Below are 20019 nucleotides of genomic sequence, written 5' to 3'. Positions count from 1 at the left end.
TTGAGTTTTTGGCGGGTACGGAGCCTCTTTGTCCGTGACACATTTTCGTGTTAAGCAGTTGGCCAACTAATCTTGTCAGCAGCTGCATTATTTTGGAGCTTCATGGCACTCCTCTTTGAGTTGTGTTTGTCACGTTGGCCACACCAATTTTCTGACCTTGTCTAACATCCTATCTTATGCCATTAATTATCCTGCTACATGGGTAGTCATATCAGAATTTGGGTACCTTAGTATCCGAAACTTAAGGATAAGAAAATCCGAGTCCATGATTTGTGTGAAAGTGAAATCAGAGCACTTAGTTTGTTAAGATGGACCAACATAATGATTTAACGGGAAACGTCGGATTCAATTTAAACGGTCCAAACTGTCTGATCTTTAGACTTCGGACAGTGAGATCTGAAGTGAATCTCTCTCCGTCTTATTTGATTTGATATTAATTATCATGCTACATAGGTAGTCTTATTTGATTTCTCCAAGGACAAATCAAGAACATACGTTCAAATTTCAATAGAACCGTATGGTTATAATATGAACACATATTCAATATCAAAAAATTACATTTGTTTGGTGTATGATTCATTGAACGACACGTTTAGCATATTGAGTTCGCGTTCTACACCATTTGATTATTTTATAAATATTTGGACAACAGAGAAACTAAATTACACATTATGATTAGGAAGAAACATAGTCTTTTTTTTTAATAAGAAATAGGGTCATTTTCTTGGGGTTTTTGTGTCTATGAATTGTGCTTATATTTCAAACATTGAATTTTATAGAAAAATAAATGATAAAAAAGAAGTTTAAACATACCTAGCTTTGAACACAAGCAAAACTTAAGACTGCAACATCATAGAGTTTTAAAATGATTTCCAACTTGCTCACATCCTTTAGCAGCAAACCACGTGGCATTAGCCCTCCATCACCTTTCCCATGCAAAAGATACCTTGTAGGATCTTCAAAGGCCTTTGAGATTTTGTTCTACGTTTCAAATTTGGATAGACTTCAATTTTTTTAATATAGGATGTAACTGTACGAGGCGGCAATGTACTGTTTACCTTGCGATCAAATGACGTGCCAAAGCCGAGTTTTGTGATACCAAAAAATGCATTTGTAAGAGTTGAATAAGAAATTACAAACCTTTGCTTGTTTTAATCTTATCTCATAAATAAACTATGAAAAACAAATTATTTAAGGGAGCCCCCAAAATCAATAGGCTTTATATTGAATCAATTTTTGTGGGGAAACTTACATGTGAGAGAGCCCCCAAATTGATAGCCTTGGTCTCCTTGTCTCATTAAGCTAGCATATGCAGCTCTTGCTGTAACTCCGATGGTCCCTTGCTCGTCTGGTTCGTGACCCTCTGTTCCCACCATCTGTTCGTGGCCATTATTTATCACTAGAAAGGAATCAGCTTTGACAAGTAAGACCCATCTTGTTGCCTTATTCCATTTGAATATTGTTGATGCCTATATCATATTGTTTAGCAATTACATAAATTGATTTGATTCTTCCTTGTTTTGGGGCTTAAGAGAATAAGACAGTTCCTTTTTAATTTAATTAATTCATTTTTCCTTCCTTGATTTTAAGGAAAACTAATGAAAATGACTTAAAAACTTTGAGTTTTAACAAAAAGGACAAAAACGTGTTGTAAGTGAATAGTATCAGGATTGATTTTTTAGAGTAAAAATGTGGTTTTTCGTTAAAGTGAATAGTACCGGGAGCTTTTCGTTAAAGTTCCCTTGATTTTAATGGCGGCTATTCATACTTCCATTTTTATCTCCACACACAGGCAACATATGTTGTACACTAAAATATGCCATTGCATGGGAACTGCTCAAACTAGCGAGGACAAGCTCACTTTCCACCGATGCTCCTAAAAACAAATGGAGACCATTTAATCAAACTTTACTAAAATGATAGAATTTGGGAAAATAGACATCGGATTCATATTCGACACGTCGAAAAACCTAACGAGGGACCTCGAGTTGCCCCACGCGCTGCCATGGGGTGGCAGCCTAGGAGGCCACACGCTGCCACGCTCCGAGTTGGGTCACTGAAAAATTCGCCAGCATCGCCATAGACAACGACATAGCACAGTACCTCCTGTAGAGGCCCGTGTACTCTACGTGGGGGCCATGCGCTGACCATGTAACATTGGATTGGATTTGAGTCGGATTTAGGCTTTGCTTAGTTGGGCCGATAGCTAGGTTGGGGCAAGGGCTTGGGTTACATGGCCCAAGGTTTGGGCCGAGTTATTGGATTGGGCCCCACCATTGGGTTGGGCCTAATTATGGGTTGCGGATTGGGTTTGACTTGTTTGGGCTCGTGGGTTGCTGGACCCAACGAAGAAAAAGGCCAGATTCTGGAAAAATGGCGGGGAAGGTTCCCCGGCTCCGTTTTAGGGTCAAAACTCAACCAAAACTAACGCATAATATATGGTTTTAAAGCTGGAGAAACAAGGAAGAGGAATATACCTATCTCGTGGCTAGCTATCGCCGGAGTTGGTCGAAAAATGGCTCGAAAGCTGTTGGACCTCGTCGAAAAATTTGGGAAATGTTTCCCCGAGTTGTTTTCTGCATTAGCTTATCCAAAGCTCGTGTGTAAGCTCGAAATCAAGCTAGAAATCGAAACTAAACTAAATGGAATGACATAAGTCTTTACTGAGGCCGGGAAATAAGAGGGTACCGTCGGTTCTCGTCGATGATGACATGTGGTTTCTGCTTTATTGTGCAGCGTGCACATACAAGGAGGAGAGATGAGGGAGATCAGAGAGCGACAAAGGCCCAATGGTGGCTAAGTTGATGACAATGGTGGTGGGTGTTGTTGTTGTTGTTGTGTATGTTGGGCTTAGAGAGGGGAGATTTGCAGAGATAAGAGAGAGACAAGAAGGGAGAAAGTGTCCGAGAGGGTCTGAGTGATTGGGGGAGGGGAGGATAAGGGGAAGAAGGAGAAGTGGGGGTGTGGGCCCCATGGCTCACAAAACAACACACACAAAAAATATCTCCGAACATAAAATTACCGAATTGCCCTTCATGTTTGTGATTTTGTAAAATCTCCATCTTAGCTCCAAATTCGATTTCGTTTGTGCCCACATGTTCATAACAACGAGTCCTACAAGGATATGCCAAGGAAAAGTGTGACATCCCACATCGCTTAGGGGAGTGATCCTTAAATGTATATTCCCATCCCTACCTAGCACGAGGCCTTTTGGGAGCTCACTGGCTTCGGGTTCCGTAGGAACTCCTAAGTTAAGCGAGAAGGGGGCTAGAGCAATCCCATGATGGGTGACCCATTGGGAAGTTGCTCGTGAGTTCCCAAAAACAAAACTGTGAGGGAATGGTAAGCCCAAAGCGGACAATATCGTGTTACGGTGGTGAAGCGGGCCCGGGAAGTGATCCGCCCCGGGCCGGGATGTGACAATTTGGTATCAGAGCCTAACCCTGGTCGGGCGTGTGCCGACGAGGACGTCGGGCCCTTAAGGGGGCTGGATTGTGACATCCCACATCGCCCAGGGGAGTGATCCTTAAATGTATATTCCCATCCCTACCTAGCACGAGGCCTTTTAAGAGCTCACTGGCTTCGGGTTCCGTAGGAACTCCTAAGTTAAGCGAGAAGGGGGCTAGAGCAATCCCATTATGGGTGACCCACTGGGAAGTTGCTTGTGAGTTCCCAAAAACAAAATCGTGAGGGAATGGTAATCCCAAAGCGGACATATAGTGCTACGGTTAGTAGAGCGGGCTCGGGAAGTGATCCAGCCGGGGCTGGGATGTGACAAAAAGAGTCTTATGCAATAAAATTATAAAAACTGAAATATTTGGGGACATGTCTTTACATAGGGGATATCAAATGTATTGACTTTTGTTAAAGAGAATAAAAATTGCAATACCTAGGGGATTGAGAAAATAAAACACAATAGGTAAGTGTATGGTTCACTCATAATAAAACTGAGGTTTTTGGTAATAAAATCTAAAATCTAGTAATAAATGGTTAAGTTGAAAATATTTGTGTGGTCAGAAGTGGGACAGTGGCCCGTCTTTCATAATATTTGACATTTTCTACCTTTGTACTAATGGTCATTTGGATTCTTACATTTATTAACACATGAAAATGAAAGTTGCATGACACTCTTACTATATGTGATTTAATACCTAAAAAGTCAAGAATTAGATTAATTGAGAAATTGTTAATTGCATTCTCGTTCTGTTCTTCTTCCAAAAAGAGTAAGTGTCAAGTTATATAATTATGATAGTGATCTCTGGACACCCATTTTTACTTCTCACACTTCTCTCAATTTTCGATTGTCGGATCAGATAGATGATTGAAGATTAAGAGTCAAAATTAACAAAGGTGTATAAGAGGTAAAAATGTGCATGTGAATAACACTATCCATATAAATGATAAATTTAATAATTTAATAAATATAACAAATTGAGTCTATTTAGATACACTAACTTATTACACCAACAACCAATACACCAATTTCTTATTTATTATGAATAAATAAGTTTCAAAGCGATCAACTAAAACACAAAACTAGAGAAACACCACCGTATCAATTGCCGTTCAAAAGCCAGTTTGCACGCTTGTGACGCTTGCTGAGAAGCTAGTTATCTATAACCACTGGAAGGGTACTATTATTTTGTTCTTTTGACTCAGTTGGAAGATTTCCTATCCTCTTGGGTTTTTGACTAGAAAGCCTAGAAGGTTTTAGAATAAAGTGGCAACTGGTAACTTACAAAGACCAAGGACAGTGGTTTTATTGTCTTTTTGTCAGACATTGGCAAAAATAGAATCTTTCGTTGTTTCTCCCTTCCTACTTTAAACGAAAATGACAACATTCGGACGCATCAATCCATTCAATCTTCTCAAAGTTTGAAGCTTTTGAGCAAGAACCCTCCTTCCTTTCCCAATCCTTCGATTTCCCAGTTCGGCAATTTCTCCATTTTCTCACTCCAAGGTGCCTGGACCTTCCAATCTTTAACTCTCCTGTTGAAAGAGAAGACGTAATTTTTCGATCAATTTTTGTTGGGTTTTTTTGTTTCAGATGTTGATCGATCGAGGGTTATGTGTGAAATTCGTTTTGTTGGTTTTTTTGTGATCTGATTGGCGTAAATCGTATCGGGTTTTCGATTGTATATGAATTTCAAAGTTTTGATTTTTCATGCCTACCTAAATCGATTCGTGTTTAGAATCAGCTTGAATGAATGCAATTTCTGATGCAAAAAATGCTTGCGTAATTATTAACTGTATCGTCGTTCGAATAGCCAACTTTTGTACGAATTTTGTGCTCTTTTCGTAGGTTTTGGTTGAAATTGCTCAATCCTGTGCTTTGTGTTTGCCAGTTTTGTTGGGTTCATTGGATTTGATGGATACCAACTGGAGGCCTCCTCAAGGTGGAGAGCCTGCCATGGATGCCGGTGATTGGAGGAGTCAGCTGCAGGCTGATTCAAGGCAAAGAATTGTCAACAAGATGTAAGTGTTTTTCTTTGTCTGGAATTTTTTTATTTGAGCGGTAGTGTAATCTAGCATAATCTAATCGAAACTAAGGGGAGAGGAATTTGAACTTAAAAAACAGATTTTAGGGGATTGAATATGATTCCAGTTTTGATATTATCAACGCTACCCCCATGCATTGGTAGTCAGTAACTTATGTTGATTTATTGCATGTATAGAATGGATACGTTGAAGAGGCATCTTCCCTTCTCCGGACAGGAGGGATTACTGGAACTCAAGAAAATTGCTGTAAGGTTTGAGGAAAAGATTTATACTGCAGCCACAAGCCAGGTACATCCATGATATTGGGTTTTAATTTTTCATTGTGCATGACATGTATGCGTACTTTAATACGTATTGATCTATTACTTATGTCATTTCTTAAATAAATGTTGTCTATGTTTCAACTTTCTTTGTTTTTGGATAGAATTGTATTCTAAGTTTAGCATGGATTTCTTTTATTTTTACAGTCGGATTATCTACGGAAAATTTCGCTGAAGATGCTCACAATGGAGACCAAGTCTCAGAATTCAATGGCCAATTCCTTACAGTCTAACTCTGCTGGTAACAGCAACAGGCCTCCGGATCCAGGTAAAAACAACTATTGAAAACTGCACTCCTATTTGATGCAAATTTTAATTATGCTCTCAGCTACCCTTTTCTCTCCCAGGTAGCTTTCTTCGTGATCATTAATTAGTTGCTAGAAACATTCTTTGTTTTTCTTAATTACTTCCGCATTTCTTAACTGAGATGATTCGTTCTTGATGTCTTTATTCGCTTGTATTTAATGGGTCAAATGATGAGTATAAATGACATTTAATGTATTCTTGTTTTGACGCTTGTTTATGTGATGTTTATTCTTTCTATTTTACTTGAGTAGGGTCTTTTCCTATGCAACCCCAAGTCCCCAATCAAGGGCAATCACTCTCTATGCCGTTGCCAGCTAATCAATCTCAAGGACGCCAACAACTTTTATCACAGAACATCCAGAATAACGTTCCGCCTGCTGGAGTTCAAATTTCGTCTGGCTTATCATCTGCACTACCTCCTTCTTCCGGTTTAACCCAGACTTCTATCCCAAGTATTGTTGGACAAAATCCAAACATGCAAAATATGTCTGGAAGTTCACAGAACTCATTAGGGAACTCCATGGGCCAGGGGGTACCCTCCAATATGTTTGCTAATTCAAGGCAAGTGCCAGGAAGGCAACAGGTAGTTCCCCAACAGCAGCAGCTGCAGCAATCCCAGAATTCGCAGCAATATATGTACCCACAACAGCTGCAACTTGTGCAACAGCAACAGCAACAGCAACAGCAACAACAACAGCAACAGCAACAGCAGCAAAACCTATTACAACCGACTCAGCTGCAGTCTTCACAGCAATCTGTTATGCCAACATCATCTGTTATGCAGCCTTCGGTTCAATCATCGCTCTCGAGTCTTCAGCAGAATCAACAATCTGCTATGCAACAGTCATCACAACCCATGCTTCAGCAGCATTCACAGCCAGTTCTCAGGCAGCAACAGCAGGCTCAACAGGCCGCTGTTCATCAACAGCAAACACCAATGCCACAACAGCCAATATTACCCCAGCAACAGCAGCAGCAGCCGCTTATGGTGCAACAGGCAACTGCTTCAAACTTGTCCCAGAATCAGATGATTGGACAACAAAACAATGTCGGTGATATGCAGCAGCAACAACAGAGGTTGCTAAGCCAGCAGAATAATCTTTTAAACCTGCAACAACAACAGCAGCAGCATCAACAGCAAAAGCAACAACACCAGCAGTTAATGGCTCAACAAAGCAACCTTTCTAATATGCATCAGCAACAATTGGGCCCTCAGAGTAATGTTACCTGGGTTACAGCAACAGCAGCAAAGCAACCTTTCAAATATGCATCAGCAACAGTTGGGATCTCAGAGTAATGCTACTGGATTACAGCAACAGCAGCACCTCGGAACTCAAAGTGGTAATTCTAGCATGCAACCAAATCAGCACTCTGTACACTTGTTGCAAGCAACAACAACATCAGAATGCATCTAACATGTTACCTTCTCAAGGACAGCAGTCACAACCTCAGGCATCCCAGATGCAACAAATGAGTTTGCAACAGCAGTCAAATCCACTGCAACGAGATATGCAACAAAGACTTCAAGCATCAGGTCAGATATCAGGAACCAGGCTTCAATCACAAAACGTAATGGATCAGCAAAAGCAGTTATATCAAACTCAAAGAGCCCATCCTGAGACATCATCGAGTATGGTTTTTTGCACTTATGCACTTTCCTTCTTATATGCATGTGCTTTCATGATATCTGGATTATCATAGCTGCACATTTTGGACAGAATCTTGTTTTATATTTTTATTTTACTTTCATATTATGTGCCATTTGGATCAGTTTACATATTATATTATGAGTAAATAACAGTCATTTTTATGTGATGATCTGATTTTGTTACTAAAAACGGTCTTCATTATATGTTTTTATGGGGGAACAATGTTTTTGCATGACTTTGGTAATATATTATTTTGTTATGGTTGCCAGATGTAGGGGTCTAGACTGTCTATGGAAAATAATCTAGTTTTGGAATTTTATCTTTACCATATGTAACTTCTTGTATTAGAAAATAACATGGATGTGCATTGGACTTGGTCAATAGAATTTTTTACGCATGGCTATCATGCCAACTAGGTGTATCCCACCTTCCCATCACATGTTCGTTGTCACCATCACTTTTAAAGAGATGCATCATCCTTCTCTGTCAAACACGATAATTTCTGTTCTTTGCTAGTTCCTTCAGCATCTAGCCATCATGGAATGGAGAACCAGATTCCTATGCACAATATGTGGTCACAGTGAAACTGTAGAGCTAAGGTTGATATGTGTAGTGGACTTGAGATTTATATTTGGTCATTGGATGATCAGTGTGGTTTAAGTGTATATAAAAGGAACAGAGGGCATTGACTACTATTATACTATATGTTGCAGCACAGTGGAGGAAAAATAAAAGAAGTTAAATACCAAACTGAAAGAAAAATAAATTGAAAGTTAATCTTGTATTCTTAATATCCATAGGCTCAACTAGGGTTGAGTAATAGAGATTGACGTGGTTATATAATCTAAAGTAAAACCCCCAAGGAAATGAAATAATTATAGTAAATAATAGTCCACGAGGATAAGGACATAGGTTATTAAACCCGACTAACAGAATAGAATTTATATAAATAGCCTAGTTATGAGTTTTGCGTCTATGCCTAAAATTAGGTTTATGGACCACCGTAATTACCATAAGTTTACCTTTCACCTCTGGTGCTACATGTTTGCCATCAGAGTTCTTTCGAGCAATTTACTGGTGGAAGCTGAAGCTTCTGTTGCCTTTGACTTTAGTTTTGCATCTTTGGCTTTTCATGAGCTATTGTGATAGAGAGGCTATTCTTATGTTCTTACATAATGTTAACCCTTTTTCTCTTGATAATTAACTCCACAATTACTTTTAAACAAAAGAAATAGAACCTTTGAAATTCTTCCCATAAAAGAAGTAATTGCCTTCATAAGCATAAAGTAGGAGCAAAATCGCATCTGAAGTGCCTTTCATACCTTTGGTTTTGAAAATATGGGTTTTTATTCTTCAGTCTTGCTTCTATTGGTTTATAGATAAAGAGCTTTTGGTGGACTTCCATGTTTACTAAATGTCATTGCCTATGGATGTATTATCTACAATCTTGTGCATGCATGGTCCTGTTCCCTTTGGCTCATGAAGCTTCTAGTCTGTTCCTAGGTTGCTTATGATGTTGGAATGATATTTATATTTTGTTTTACAAAAAATACATGTTCAACTGTTTTGGGAACGATTGTTTTCCATTTTTGTCAATGTTTGAATGCAATGCTTTTTTTTTTTTTTCTTCTGATTTTTAACCCTCGTGCCCAAAGTTATTTTCATGTGCAAACATTGACATATATTCCTGTGTATTTTGTAGCATCTCTAGATTCCACAGCTCAGACTGGACATGCAACTGGGGGTGATTGGCAAGAGGAGGTCTATCAAAAAGTAAGATGGCCAGACTTCTTGCCTATTGATGGCTTTCACATACAACATTTTAACATAAAATACAAATAATTAGGTGTGGGGGTTGGGAATAGAGCCACTGGAAAATAATTATACTAATGCCAAAATTGCCTTGATTGGGGATTTTAAAGAAATACATACTACTTAAGCTTCCATCTGTTGGGAGTTAACTAAAACTTGATTGTGGGGCAGCTTTGTTAAGCTTCCATCGGTTGGGAGTTAATTAAAACTTGCTTCATTAGACACAAGCATACATGATCTCATGCTGTCTGAATTCATGGTTGCATACACGGGATCTTTTCCATTGACATTGATGATATGATGGCGTTGGCAAGCATGTAGATGCAGCAAAGTTCTTTCTCATCATCTTTGTACTTACGACTTTCATTTGCAGATCAAAAGCATGAAGGAATTGTACTTTCCCGAACTAAGTGAAATGTATCAGAAAATTGCTACCAAACTTCAGCAGGTATGTAATCAATTCAATTTTTTTCTTTCTCTCATATTGTTGTTTGAACTTTTACCAATAAGCGGGCTTTCCCTGCTAGGTTATTGCGGTGATGTTCTCTGATAGATTCTACGTAGATCTCCCTTTTAACTATTGTAGACAGTCAACATGTGATTATTACCTCACCAATAATGCTAATAACTTTTTGCAACAAAGTCTTGTTACTCCTTATATTGCCGTTCTTTTGCTTACTGACGTCTGTTCTTTCTGTTTGCCAGCACGATTCTCTTCCACAACAACCAAAGTCCGAGCAGCTTGAGAAGCTAAAAATGTTCAAAACCATGTTGGAGCGCCTCATATCAGTCTTACAGTTTCCCAAGAGTAACATTACACCTGGCTTCAAAGAGAAGTTGGGTACATACGAGAAGCAGATAGTAAATTTTATCAATACAAATAGACCAAGGAAGCAAGTTCCTCCTCTGCAACAAGGGCAGCTCCCCCCACCTCATATGCACTCCATGCAGCAGCCGCAATCCCAAATTACTCAAGTGCAGTCTCATGAACATCAAATGAACCCGCAGTTGCAAACAATGAATTTACAAGGTTCTGTGCCAACAATGCAGCAGAACAATATGACAAGCTTGCAGCAAAATTCGATGTCTTCTATATCTGGGGTTTCAACAGCACAGCAGAACATGATGAATTCATTGCAGCCGAGTACAAATTTGGATTCTGGACAGGGAAATGCACTGAACTCTTTGCAGCAAGTTCCGGTGGGATCTATCCAACAAACTCCTGTCAGTGCTCCCCAGCAAGCAAACATGAATGCCTTGTCATCACAGAGTGGGGTTAGTATGCTGCAGCCAAATATTAATTCCCTTCAGTCAAATTCTGGTATGCTTCAACACCAGCAAATGAAACAGCAGGAACATCAAATGTTACAGAATCAACTGAAGCAACAGTATCAACAGCGAATGCAGCAGCAATTTATGCAGAAGCAGCAGCAGCAGCAGCAACAACAATTGCAGCAAGCAAAGCAACAGCTTCCGGCACAGATGCAGGTGCACCAACACCAAATGCCACAGCTTCATCAAATGAATGATGTAAATGACTTGAAGATGAGACAGGGGATGGGTGTTAAGCCAGGGGTTTTTCAGCAACATATGCCCGCAGGCCAGCGTGCTTATCCGCAACAGCAGTTGAAACCAGGATCTCCATTTCCTATTCCATCAACAAACCAACTCCTTCAGGCTGCATCTCCTCAAATTTCGCAACATTCTTCTCCCCAAGTTGACCAGCAGAATATACTGACTCACCCGAAAGCTGGAACCCCTTTGCAAACTGCTGGTTCACCTTTTGTCATCCCATCTCCTTCAACTCCCATGGCCCCATCCCCCATGCCAGGGGATTCTGAGAAACCTTCCTCACTATCGAATGCTGGGAATATTGGACATCAACAAGCAGCTGGGGTGGGAGCACCGGTCCAGTCCCTTGCAATTGGCACCCCTGGGATATCAGCCTCTCCTTTGCTTGCTGAATTTAGTGTACCAGACGCTACTCATGTTAATGCTTTGTCAACTATTTCTGGCAAGTCGAGTGTTACCGAGCAGCCTCTTGAACGCTTGATTAAGGCGGTAAGTAAAGTGATTTATTTTACATTTTTCTCTTTTTGAGTGCTATAATGATGTTTCAGTACTTACTACGTTTCCTTCCCTCACTTGTGCTTAAATTAAATATCTGTATTTTCAACTTGCAGGTGAAATCGATGTCGCCTAATGCATTGAGTGCATCTGTCAGTGACATTGGCTCGGTAGTTAGTATGATTGATAGGATAGCAGGGTCAGCCCCGGGTAATGGATCTAGAGCTGCAGTTGGTGAGGATTTGGTTGCAATGACAAAGTGTCGTCTGCAAGCAAGAAATGTTATGACTCAGGATGGATCAAATGGGACTAGGAAGATGAGGCGCTACACTAGTGCCATGCCCTTAAATGTTGTGTCTTCAGCTGGTAGTATGAATGATAGTTTCAAGCAGTTGATCAATTCAGAGACATCTGACCTGGAGTCAACTGCAACATCTCGTATTAAGAGGCCTAGGGTTGAGGTATTTATCTTTCTTATATACTCCTAGAAATTATAGCTGTTGCAATTGTTAGAGCAGTGGTTGGGGAAACTTGAAATAGTTAAAGTTTTACATAAAAAAGTGAAAATTTCTAGCAAGACTTCAAAGCTAATTGTTTTGCTGCGCACCTATGCATACACTTTATGTGACTGGACTGGCGTGCTTTGACAATTGGTACATTCTGAGTGGCATTGCCTGCATGCGAGTTAACCGTTCAAGATGATAACTTTTGTTGAATGATTTTTATTTCGGGTGTGTGTACGTCTCTCCATTGCTAATCTGGACTCAATGTTTGCTTATTTAAGGAATTTCTAACTCGTAGTTTTTCATTGTCTGATAAAAAGGCTTATTCCTGCTTCTTCATTGAACATAATTGTGTGGCTTATCTTGCAGGCTAATCATGCTCTTCTGGAAGAAATAAGAGAAATAAATAGGCGGCTTATCGACACAGTTGTTGATATCAGTGATGAAGATGTTGACCCTAGTGCAGCCGCTGCCGAAGGGGGTGAGGGTACTGTTGTCAAGTGCTCTTTTGATGCCGTGGCTCTCAGTCCAAGCTTGAAATCGCAGTATGCTTCAGCACAAATGGTGGGCTCTCAAACGTTAATGCCATGATTTTTTACATTTCTCCAAAATACTAAATATATGGTATTTACTTGGCTTTAATATTTTGCAGTCACCAATTCAGCCATTAAGACTGCTTGTTCCCTACAAATTATCCCAACTGCTCTCCGGTTCTCTTGGACAAGTTTCCAGTTGAAGTCAGGTGAGAAAACAAGGATTCTGACTTTACATGTTGCTGCTGTTACATAGACGTTTCCCAATGCGCATTCTCAGCCATACGGGCTTGTGCCCTTTTTCTTTTACCGCATTCTGGTGAAATCCTTATTCAAATGTCATCTTTTCTCGATGAAAAAAAAGTGCTCATTAGATGCATGCCCTATTTCCCAATTCAATTTATAGTTTGTCTCGGTAAAAGTATGTGGTGCCATGACGATGAGACAGAGTCTCTCAATTATTTTTCGTTCTCTTTTGAGTTTCATGTACTCCTTTTGCTTTCATGTGCCAAATTTTAAAGCATAAATTCGCTGTAAATGTTCTACTTTTGCAGTAAGGAGTATGAAGATCTTTCTGTGAAGGCCAAGTCGAGGTTTAGCATATCTCTAAGAAGCATTTCACAACCCATGTCCCTTGGGGAGATAGCAAGGACTTGGGATGTTTGTGCACGTGCAGTTATTTCTGAGCACTGCGCAGCAGAGCGGTGGAGGAAGTTTCAGCTCAAAGTACGGGACATGGGAGAACTGCTTGAGCGCTACTTGATCGATCCTCTGTTTATTCATTGAACAGAGTTATTCCAAGGGTTGTCGTGATAGCCGCGATGGTATTTTTCTGTGATGATTGAAGCATTTTTATGGGCAGGCATGTATAGGAGGAACTTACCTTAGTATGTGTGGGGAATAATCTTGGGGGATGTTATTTAGCTTCTTGGTGGTGAATTTATCTGAGGTTAATTCTGCGTGATTTACTTGAAATACTGTAAGTCATCTCGGAATTGTCTCTGTGTTTCCGTTTTGTTGAAAATGTGGCATCTTGCCGTGTTCTGCAGTCTGTTTGTAAAGAGTATTGTGTCAATATTTTCCCAGATTATTTATAAGATGGAGATATCCAGGAATGTCATCTCAGTGGCGAAAGTTGCATTGAGCTTGGCAGCATGGAGTCGGGTGAAATCAAAATATATGGAGTTTGTTTTTGTAAAATATCCTCTCATGAATGACGTCGTTGAACTCATCACCCAAGTTTTGTCTTTATCTGGTAACGAGAAGTACTAGCATTAGCGACGCGTATCACAACACGTCAACTACGAGAGGTTTTTTGGTAGGGAATTGGATCTGCTCGATGGAGCCTAGGGATTAAATCATCTGGGCCGTTGATTGGTGTGTAAAAGAAATCAGAATCGATGGTGGTGGTGGACCTAGGAAAATAAGTTAATGGGGACCGTTGGATTTAATTTGTGCAGTCCAAATGAATTGATCCCTAAGCTTCGGACCTTGTCCGGAGTGGATCCAATTCCCTTGGGTATGACACCCCCAATCTGGATTGTTTGAGAAGAAAGAGGGGTGGGACGGGGACTAAAAGTGGGCCAGGTTAGCATGACAAATAAGGAAGGTGGGGTAAGTGAGTGTTTTTTGTTTTGGCTCGGGTCCGTATTGGTGAGTTAGTCCGAAAATTGAATCTTAGAGTTTCTCGTCAACTACAGACACGAAAACTAATACACAACGGAGAATTGAGTCCTACGTTGGAGATATAACAAATTAATACAGTTTATATGGGAAAAATTCATTTCTTATATTACCCGGAACTTTTGTGATATAACCGCTAGTATTAAGTGAAGGATGGTAATCAAGGATTCTATGACACCAAGGCCCTGTTTGGCAAATCGGATAAAGGATCGGATATGATTAGTTATACGGACCCGGGTGTTTGGCGTTTACTCGTACTAAATAAGCACCGGATTAATTTAACTGGTCGGATAGGATAATACGGTATATACCCGCTTAATAAAACCAACCAAAACGTCCGGATTATTTAGTCGGGGAAGAAGAATATGGGAGAGAAAGGGAGGGAGTTTGGGGGGTGTGGCGGAGAGAGCTGGGGAACAATTATTTGGGATTCTTCTACCGTCGGGGAAGAAGAAGGGAGAGAGAGGGAGGGTGTTTGGGGGGTGCGTAGAGACCTGGGAACAAAAAAATGATTTCATTTTTAAAATTTTTTTTTTTTTAAAGTTTGATGCCTCCTATCTAGTATAATATCAAATACAGTATAAATAATACGGTCACTAGTCCGATACTGCACCAAACACCCGACTAATTTAGTCAGTACTATCCGGTGGCTATTTATCCTATCCGACAGAAATAGTCAGTACAGTCCGAGCTGCCAAACGAGGCCCAAATTCGGTATCTTTCTTTTTTGGTGTTTGATTTCAGCCACCATACAACATAAGAGGAATTCAGAGATCACTCATCATCCATGTTTTATTCATATCCCAACGCCACAAGAATGCAAATCATCTCTGATCGCCTGTATGTTTTCGTCGGCTTGAAAATGCCGCTCAATGCGTGCAGTATTCCAGCGATGTCTACTGGAAAGTTTGCAAGGAGCATTGAGTCAATGACTGAATATTCATGAAAAGGTATCTAAATCGACGAACGATGTTATAGCCAGAAACAAGATATTAATTTTGATGCATGAAATAATTTACCAAACAGTGTGATTACACAATTACAAGGTAATGTATGAGAATCGATACAACCTAAAATACACATTGTATTACAGTCACGGAAGAAACAATGATAAGAACGGCACAACAACAGTAGCGAGGCTGCTTCCTAGAAAACCAGCCCGTCTCCAAAGCAAAACTTGCGGGGATAAAGTTTTCATTTCTGCTCCGTAAAACAGCGCCAAGAACGGCATCACAAGGTGAAAGTTTAACATTCATTTGAGCATGATGCGAACCATCTTGGCAATCTCATGACACGGTCTATTTTGAGCTCTCGTCAATAAGAATTCCACAGCAGCTTTCGAGTCATTGCGGGAGGGGCTAATCCAGGAATATCTCGAATGTCCTTGTTGTTTGGATGAACCAGCTGAAATTTACGATATAAAAACAATTTAACCGTATATCCACCAGGCACTGTCCAACTACCAATCACAGTCCAACCATCTCAACTCTTGTTAATAAACGGGAACCAAGTTTCTCGAAATCGCTTAAAATTCTACGTAAGTTTAAAGAAACAGAGGAAACAATTACTCCATAATCAAAGGAAAATTAGTTCATTGCTGAACTAGGGAACCAGGAAACTCAAAATCTAAACAAAGATTTAGTCGGAAATTATTTCAGAGAATACTTGCAACCAAGTAGAGACATTCAAGTACACCTTATCAGTTCCAAAGTATTACTTGCTTTCAAGTCTAGGATACACTGCTTTCAGAAGCATCGTATGTACTTCCAAAATTTCAAACAAACAATGCATGATTCAAGTATTTAGAAAAAGAAACTGCATCAAAGCACTAAAATTGCTGTATGCAACTGAAGATCAGGGATAGATTTTCAGCATACAAAAGCGGTGTCAGCAGCAATAAAGGAGGCTAAAAACCATACTTCTCTAGCATCTATCAGGCTACACTTTGTAAAAAAAATTAAGAACACAATTAAGTAGATGGAATTTAATTTAATACACATTGGTAACAAAACTAGAAGCAAGCGTATTCATACCTTCACAATAATGATGGCTATGACTCCGACGACAATCAAGAAGAGTAATCCCATAATACATCTATCAGTTGCAACCTAACAGGAAAGAAAAACAATCATAATGAGTAATAAAAGTAGCAAATATCATCAACATATGGAATAAGAAAGTGGATAATTCAGAAAATGACCTGCCTACCAATTTCCCTGACCAGCTTAGAAGCTTTCTTGATTGAGAAATGTATAGAGTCCAGCTCGTTGACTATCCTGCTCATTTGTTCCGTCTAAACACGAAAAAAAAAAAAAAAAAAAAAAATTTAGTTACCATGCCTCTCCAATTTTCTAAAAGGAATATGAGGAAACATAATTGAATACTACATACTTGAGCCTTGAGAGCTTGTGCTGTCTCTGTTCCAACATTGATGGTTTCATGAACAACCTATTACAAAACAGGAACACAAAGAAACGTTATACATGAATCACTTTTAACAACGCCTGATAGCAGGAACAAAGTTTTTCTTTGAATAATCAAATCGATCTTTTGCAGATGCACCCACCTTCTTTGATCTCTCAATGGCTTGATCTGTCTCATCCATCATTTGGTTTCCATTATCAATAAGTTGTTGATTCGTCATAGCTGCCAAACATATGGACTCCAGTTAACAAATAACTCATATGGAATATATGTTTATTGTCTTTCAGGTAAGACAACATGGTATGACTTGTTATATCAAGCAGAGTTTCCAGAGTTTCTGAACATTCAACAAAATGCATCATTCATTTTCAGCATTCCATCTAAACAAAATACTAATGTCATAGTTATTACCTAAATGCATTTCTCTTAGGAACTTCTCTAAAAGTTAATATGCTTAGTTTTTTTTTAATTTTTTTTTTTTATGATATCAAGTTTAACCTCTAACCCTATAGCCTATAAGGCACATGTGTAATTGGTTACCAAAGGCATACATCCATTATGCAGTCACTGTTTTCAATGGTGAATTACTGCAATATAATTCATTCCAGGATGGGATACACTTCCTACTATTTCTCAATGTTATCAGTGAATGTAGACAAGACAAGTACTTTGGTATTCAAATTTATCTACAATTGATTTAATGAGGTCCAACTTAGAGTTGTGACAAAGCACATACATAAAGACCACCAAACCATATATATAATGCAACCAAACAAATAGAGGAAAAAATGTAAAAGGTTGTCTGTGGTGTCCTTTTGAGCCTCAGAGAGAGAAGAGAGAGAAGAGAGAGAGAGAGAGAAGCTGTATAAGGAAATTTTGCATTTCAATTAGTGCCCCTCATGTGTGTATTTTTTCCTTTCCACATCAACTATGCAGGATTTTATGGCGTCCACTATATAGTTGTATGAGTGTCTGTATTTGTGAGTGAGCACATTTGTGCATGTACAAGAGCATTCTTGTGAGAGCTATATATAAAACCATAGCATCTCAACAGATGGGTAATATGTTGATAGTGAATTGTTAAACCCATAATTAGTGCAACAGTTTACGGGGCTGGATTTCATGTTACCCTGAGGCTAGCAAGACATTCTGTTCCCCCAAGTCTTCGGCCGGTCCATCAAAGAGATCAATTTTCTTGTTGTCAAGGTTTGATGCATACCTGTACCAAAGGCACACCAAATGTTTTTATAAATTCTCTTAAGAAAAATACATATCTTCAATTTAGAAAACAACTTTGACCCGAATATAAACCAGTACTTTGATCGTCCAATGGGACAATAATATAGTTCTTTTTCAACAAATAATAAAAACAAATTATTTTCCTGTATAGTACAACTCAGGCTTCTTCTTCTATTAAAAAATGATGGTGAATCAATTAATGTAATTTCTTGCTGATGCTAACTTACTGTTTTTTCAGAGCCACATATGAATTCAACTCTTTAATCTGCATAAAAGTTAAAACTATTAACACACGTGTAACGTGGTAAAAACAATTAATAGATACAAGATGACAATTAAAACAAAGGAAATTAGAAAAGGAATAAAAAGTACGCATAGCAGACTCCAGAAATAAAGCAAGGATTGAAAACACACCATCGACTGCTTTTTCTCATTCAGCATTCTACTGGTATTTGGATCATTTATTCTCTCCATATTCTTCACTTCTCTATCAAATTCTTTGATAAGCCTGAAAACAACACAACATATAACCTTATTAACAGAAAGAACTTGAATTGGATAGGGACGTAGCGGGCAATTGGCCTCGAGACATTGAATAGTGTCAGTTTATGTTAGGCACTCCTTCTCAAGCCGCATCTCCTATGATGAATGCCAGAAAATCGATGGCAGGAAACCCCATATGCTGGCCAAAAGAAGTAAACTAAGCACGGTTCCATAAGATTATAGCACTTGTTTCTCAAATGGCATGTCAATACATAAGTCAAAATCGAACCCTTAATATTGAAACGAACAAAATTCTATAACATCAAGATCTAATGGAGCTTAGTGGACTGAAACTCATTTATTTCTTGGTCAACTACCCATCTGCTGATATTTAAGCTAATTCAATTGCATTACCTCCCATCACAATCAAAAACCCTATTTACCATTCAATAACTCTTAGCACAGAAATTCACCAACTTATACAATAACAATGACAACAACAACAACCAAGCCTAATCCACTACGTGTGGTCGGCTGTATGAATCCTAGAACGCCATTGCGCTCAGTTTTGCACCACATTAACCCACATTAAGTGAAACAAGAAACAAAGAGGATAAAACTGTGAAAACTAAATTACCTCTTACAGTCTCGCATCTTTTCAGTGAGCTCTTCCAGCTGCCTACTCCGCCTATTTGAGTCCTTAATCTTCTCCAGCTTCTGAAACCCATTTCTGCCATAAATTCAAACACGTAAGAGTATTAGAAAGCCTGTACTCTTCAGGAACCATAAAATAATCAGAAATTCGATCAAAAGCCAAACAGATGCTTACGATAATGCGCGCAAAATGTCGGTGATTTGTCCGTCGATCTCCGCCAGCTCTTCGCTGATTGAAGAAAACGGATCCATCCCTCTCTAATATAAAATAATCCAATCCAATCCAATCCAATTTCCCAAACACCTTCAAATCATTACAAAACTCAGATCCTCAGAAATTTCCCAATCAAATCCAATCAGCTTCGAACCGCTGACTAAATCAAACCGAATGTTAAAACAAAGAATCAAATCGCATTCAGACAGCTTCCAAGAACAGTCGAATCAAAAATTAGAAATGCGGCGGTGGGATCCGGGGCAATGTGGGCTGCGACGGGGATCGAGGACACAAAACGATTGAATAGATAGGTAAATTTCAATTGGATTTGAGTTCCTACTGATTGGAAATTAGGGTTTTTACCTGGTTGAAATTTGGGTTCTTCGATTTGACTCGGAGCAGACCAGAGACAGAAAGCTTAGCTGTTTCCGAACAGAAACAAAAAACGAACAAGAGCGCGCAAATCGAGGGACCTCCAACTGAGCACCAAATGCGCCAAGTTTTTTAAATGATCACGTGTAATGCACGTGCCTTTCCCATCCACTGAATAAAATGGAGGACAAAAATGGGTCATCTTCAGATTCCTTCCATTAAATCTATCAATTTGAGTCTTTGAAATTTAATCTAACGGTT

At 39.2% G+C, this 20019-nt stretch overlaps 2 protein-coding genes and 1 long non-coding RNA gene across 3 annotated transcripts; 1 reads left to right on the top strand and 2 right to left on the bottom strand.

The window, feature by feature from the left end:
• Positions 1–652: 652 nt before the first annotated feature.
• On the bottom strand, positions 653–2900 carry LOC125470705. The gene is made up of 3 exons (XR_007253039.1): positions 2689–2900; positions 2478–2576; positions 653–1876 (listed from the first exon to the last, which is right to left on the bottom strand). It is a non-coding gene; the product is annotated as an uncharacterized LOC125470705 (long non-coding RNA).
• Positions 2901–4788: 1888 nt separating this feature from the next.
• LOC103956921 (mediator of RNA polymerase II transcription subunit 15a) lies at positions 4789–13814 on the top strand. Its single transcript, XM_048570135.1, is given in 16 exon segments — positions 4789–4960; positions 5346–5475; positions 5676–5787; positions 5967–6087; positions 6377–7353; positions 7355–7512; positions 7514–7755; positions 9477–9547; positions 9960–10034; positions 10292–11647; positions 11770–12114; positions 12526–12720; positions 12809–12838; positions 12840–12898; positions 13244–13379; positions 13381–13814. Coding segments are annotated over 15 exon segments (4056 nt in total). The 5' UTR covers positions 4789–4960; positions 5346–5368; the 3' UTR covers positions 13453–13814.
• Positions 13815–15347: 1533 nt separating this feature from the next.
• On the bottom strand, positions 15348–19828 carry LOC103956919 (novel plant SNARE 11-like). The gene is made up of 10 exons (XM_048569946.1): positions 19348–19828; positions 19156–19248; positions 18450–18543; positions 18263–18300; positions 17927–18015; positions 16939–17018; positions 16764–16820; positions 16573–16665; positions 16406–16480; positions 15348–15776 (listed from the first exon to the last, which is right to left on the bottom strand). Exons 1-10 carry the CDS (start codon positions 19422–19424, stop codon positions 15687–15689), a joined length of 786 nt encoding a protein of 261 aa, XP_048425903.1. The 5' UTR covers positions 19425–19828; the 3' UTR covers positions 15348–15686.
• Positions 19829–20019: the final 191 nt, after the last annotated feature.

The sequence above is a fragment of a genome, unplaced genomic scaffold (genome assembly GCF_019419815.1).
Source record: "Pyrus x bretschneideri cultivar Hongxiangsu unplaced genomic scaffold, Pyrus_bretschneideri_v1 Contig51, whole genome shotgun sequence".
Lineage (NCBI taxonomy): Eukaryota > Viridiplantae > Streptophyta > Magnoliopsida > Rosales > Rosaceae > Pyrus > Pyrus x bretschneideri.
This window is presented reverse-complemented; position numbering and strand designations above follow the sequence as displayed.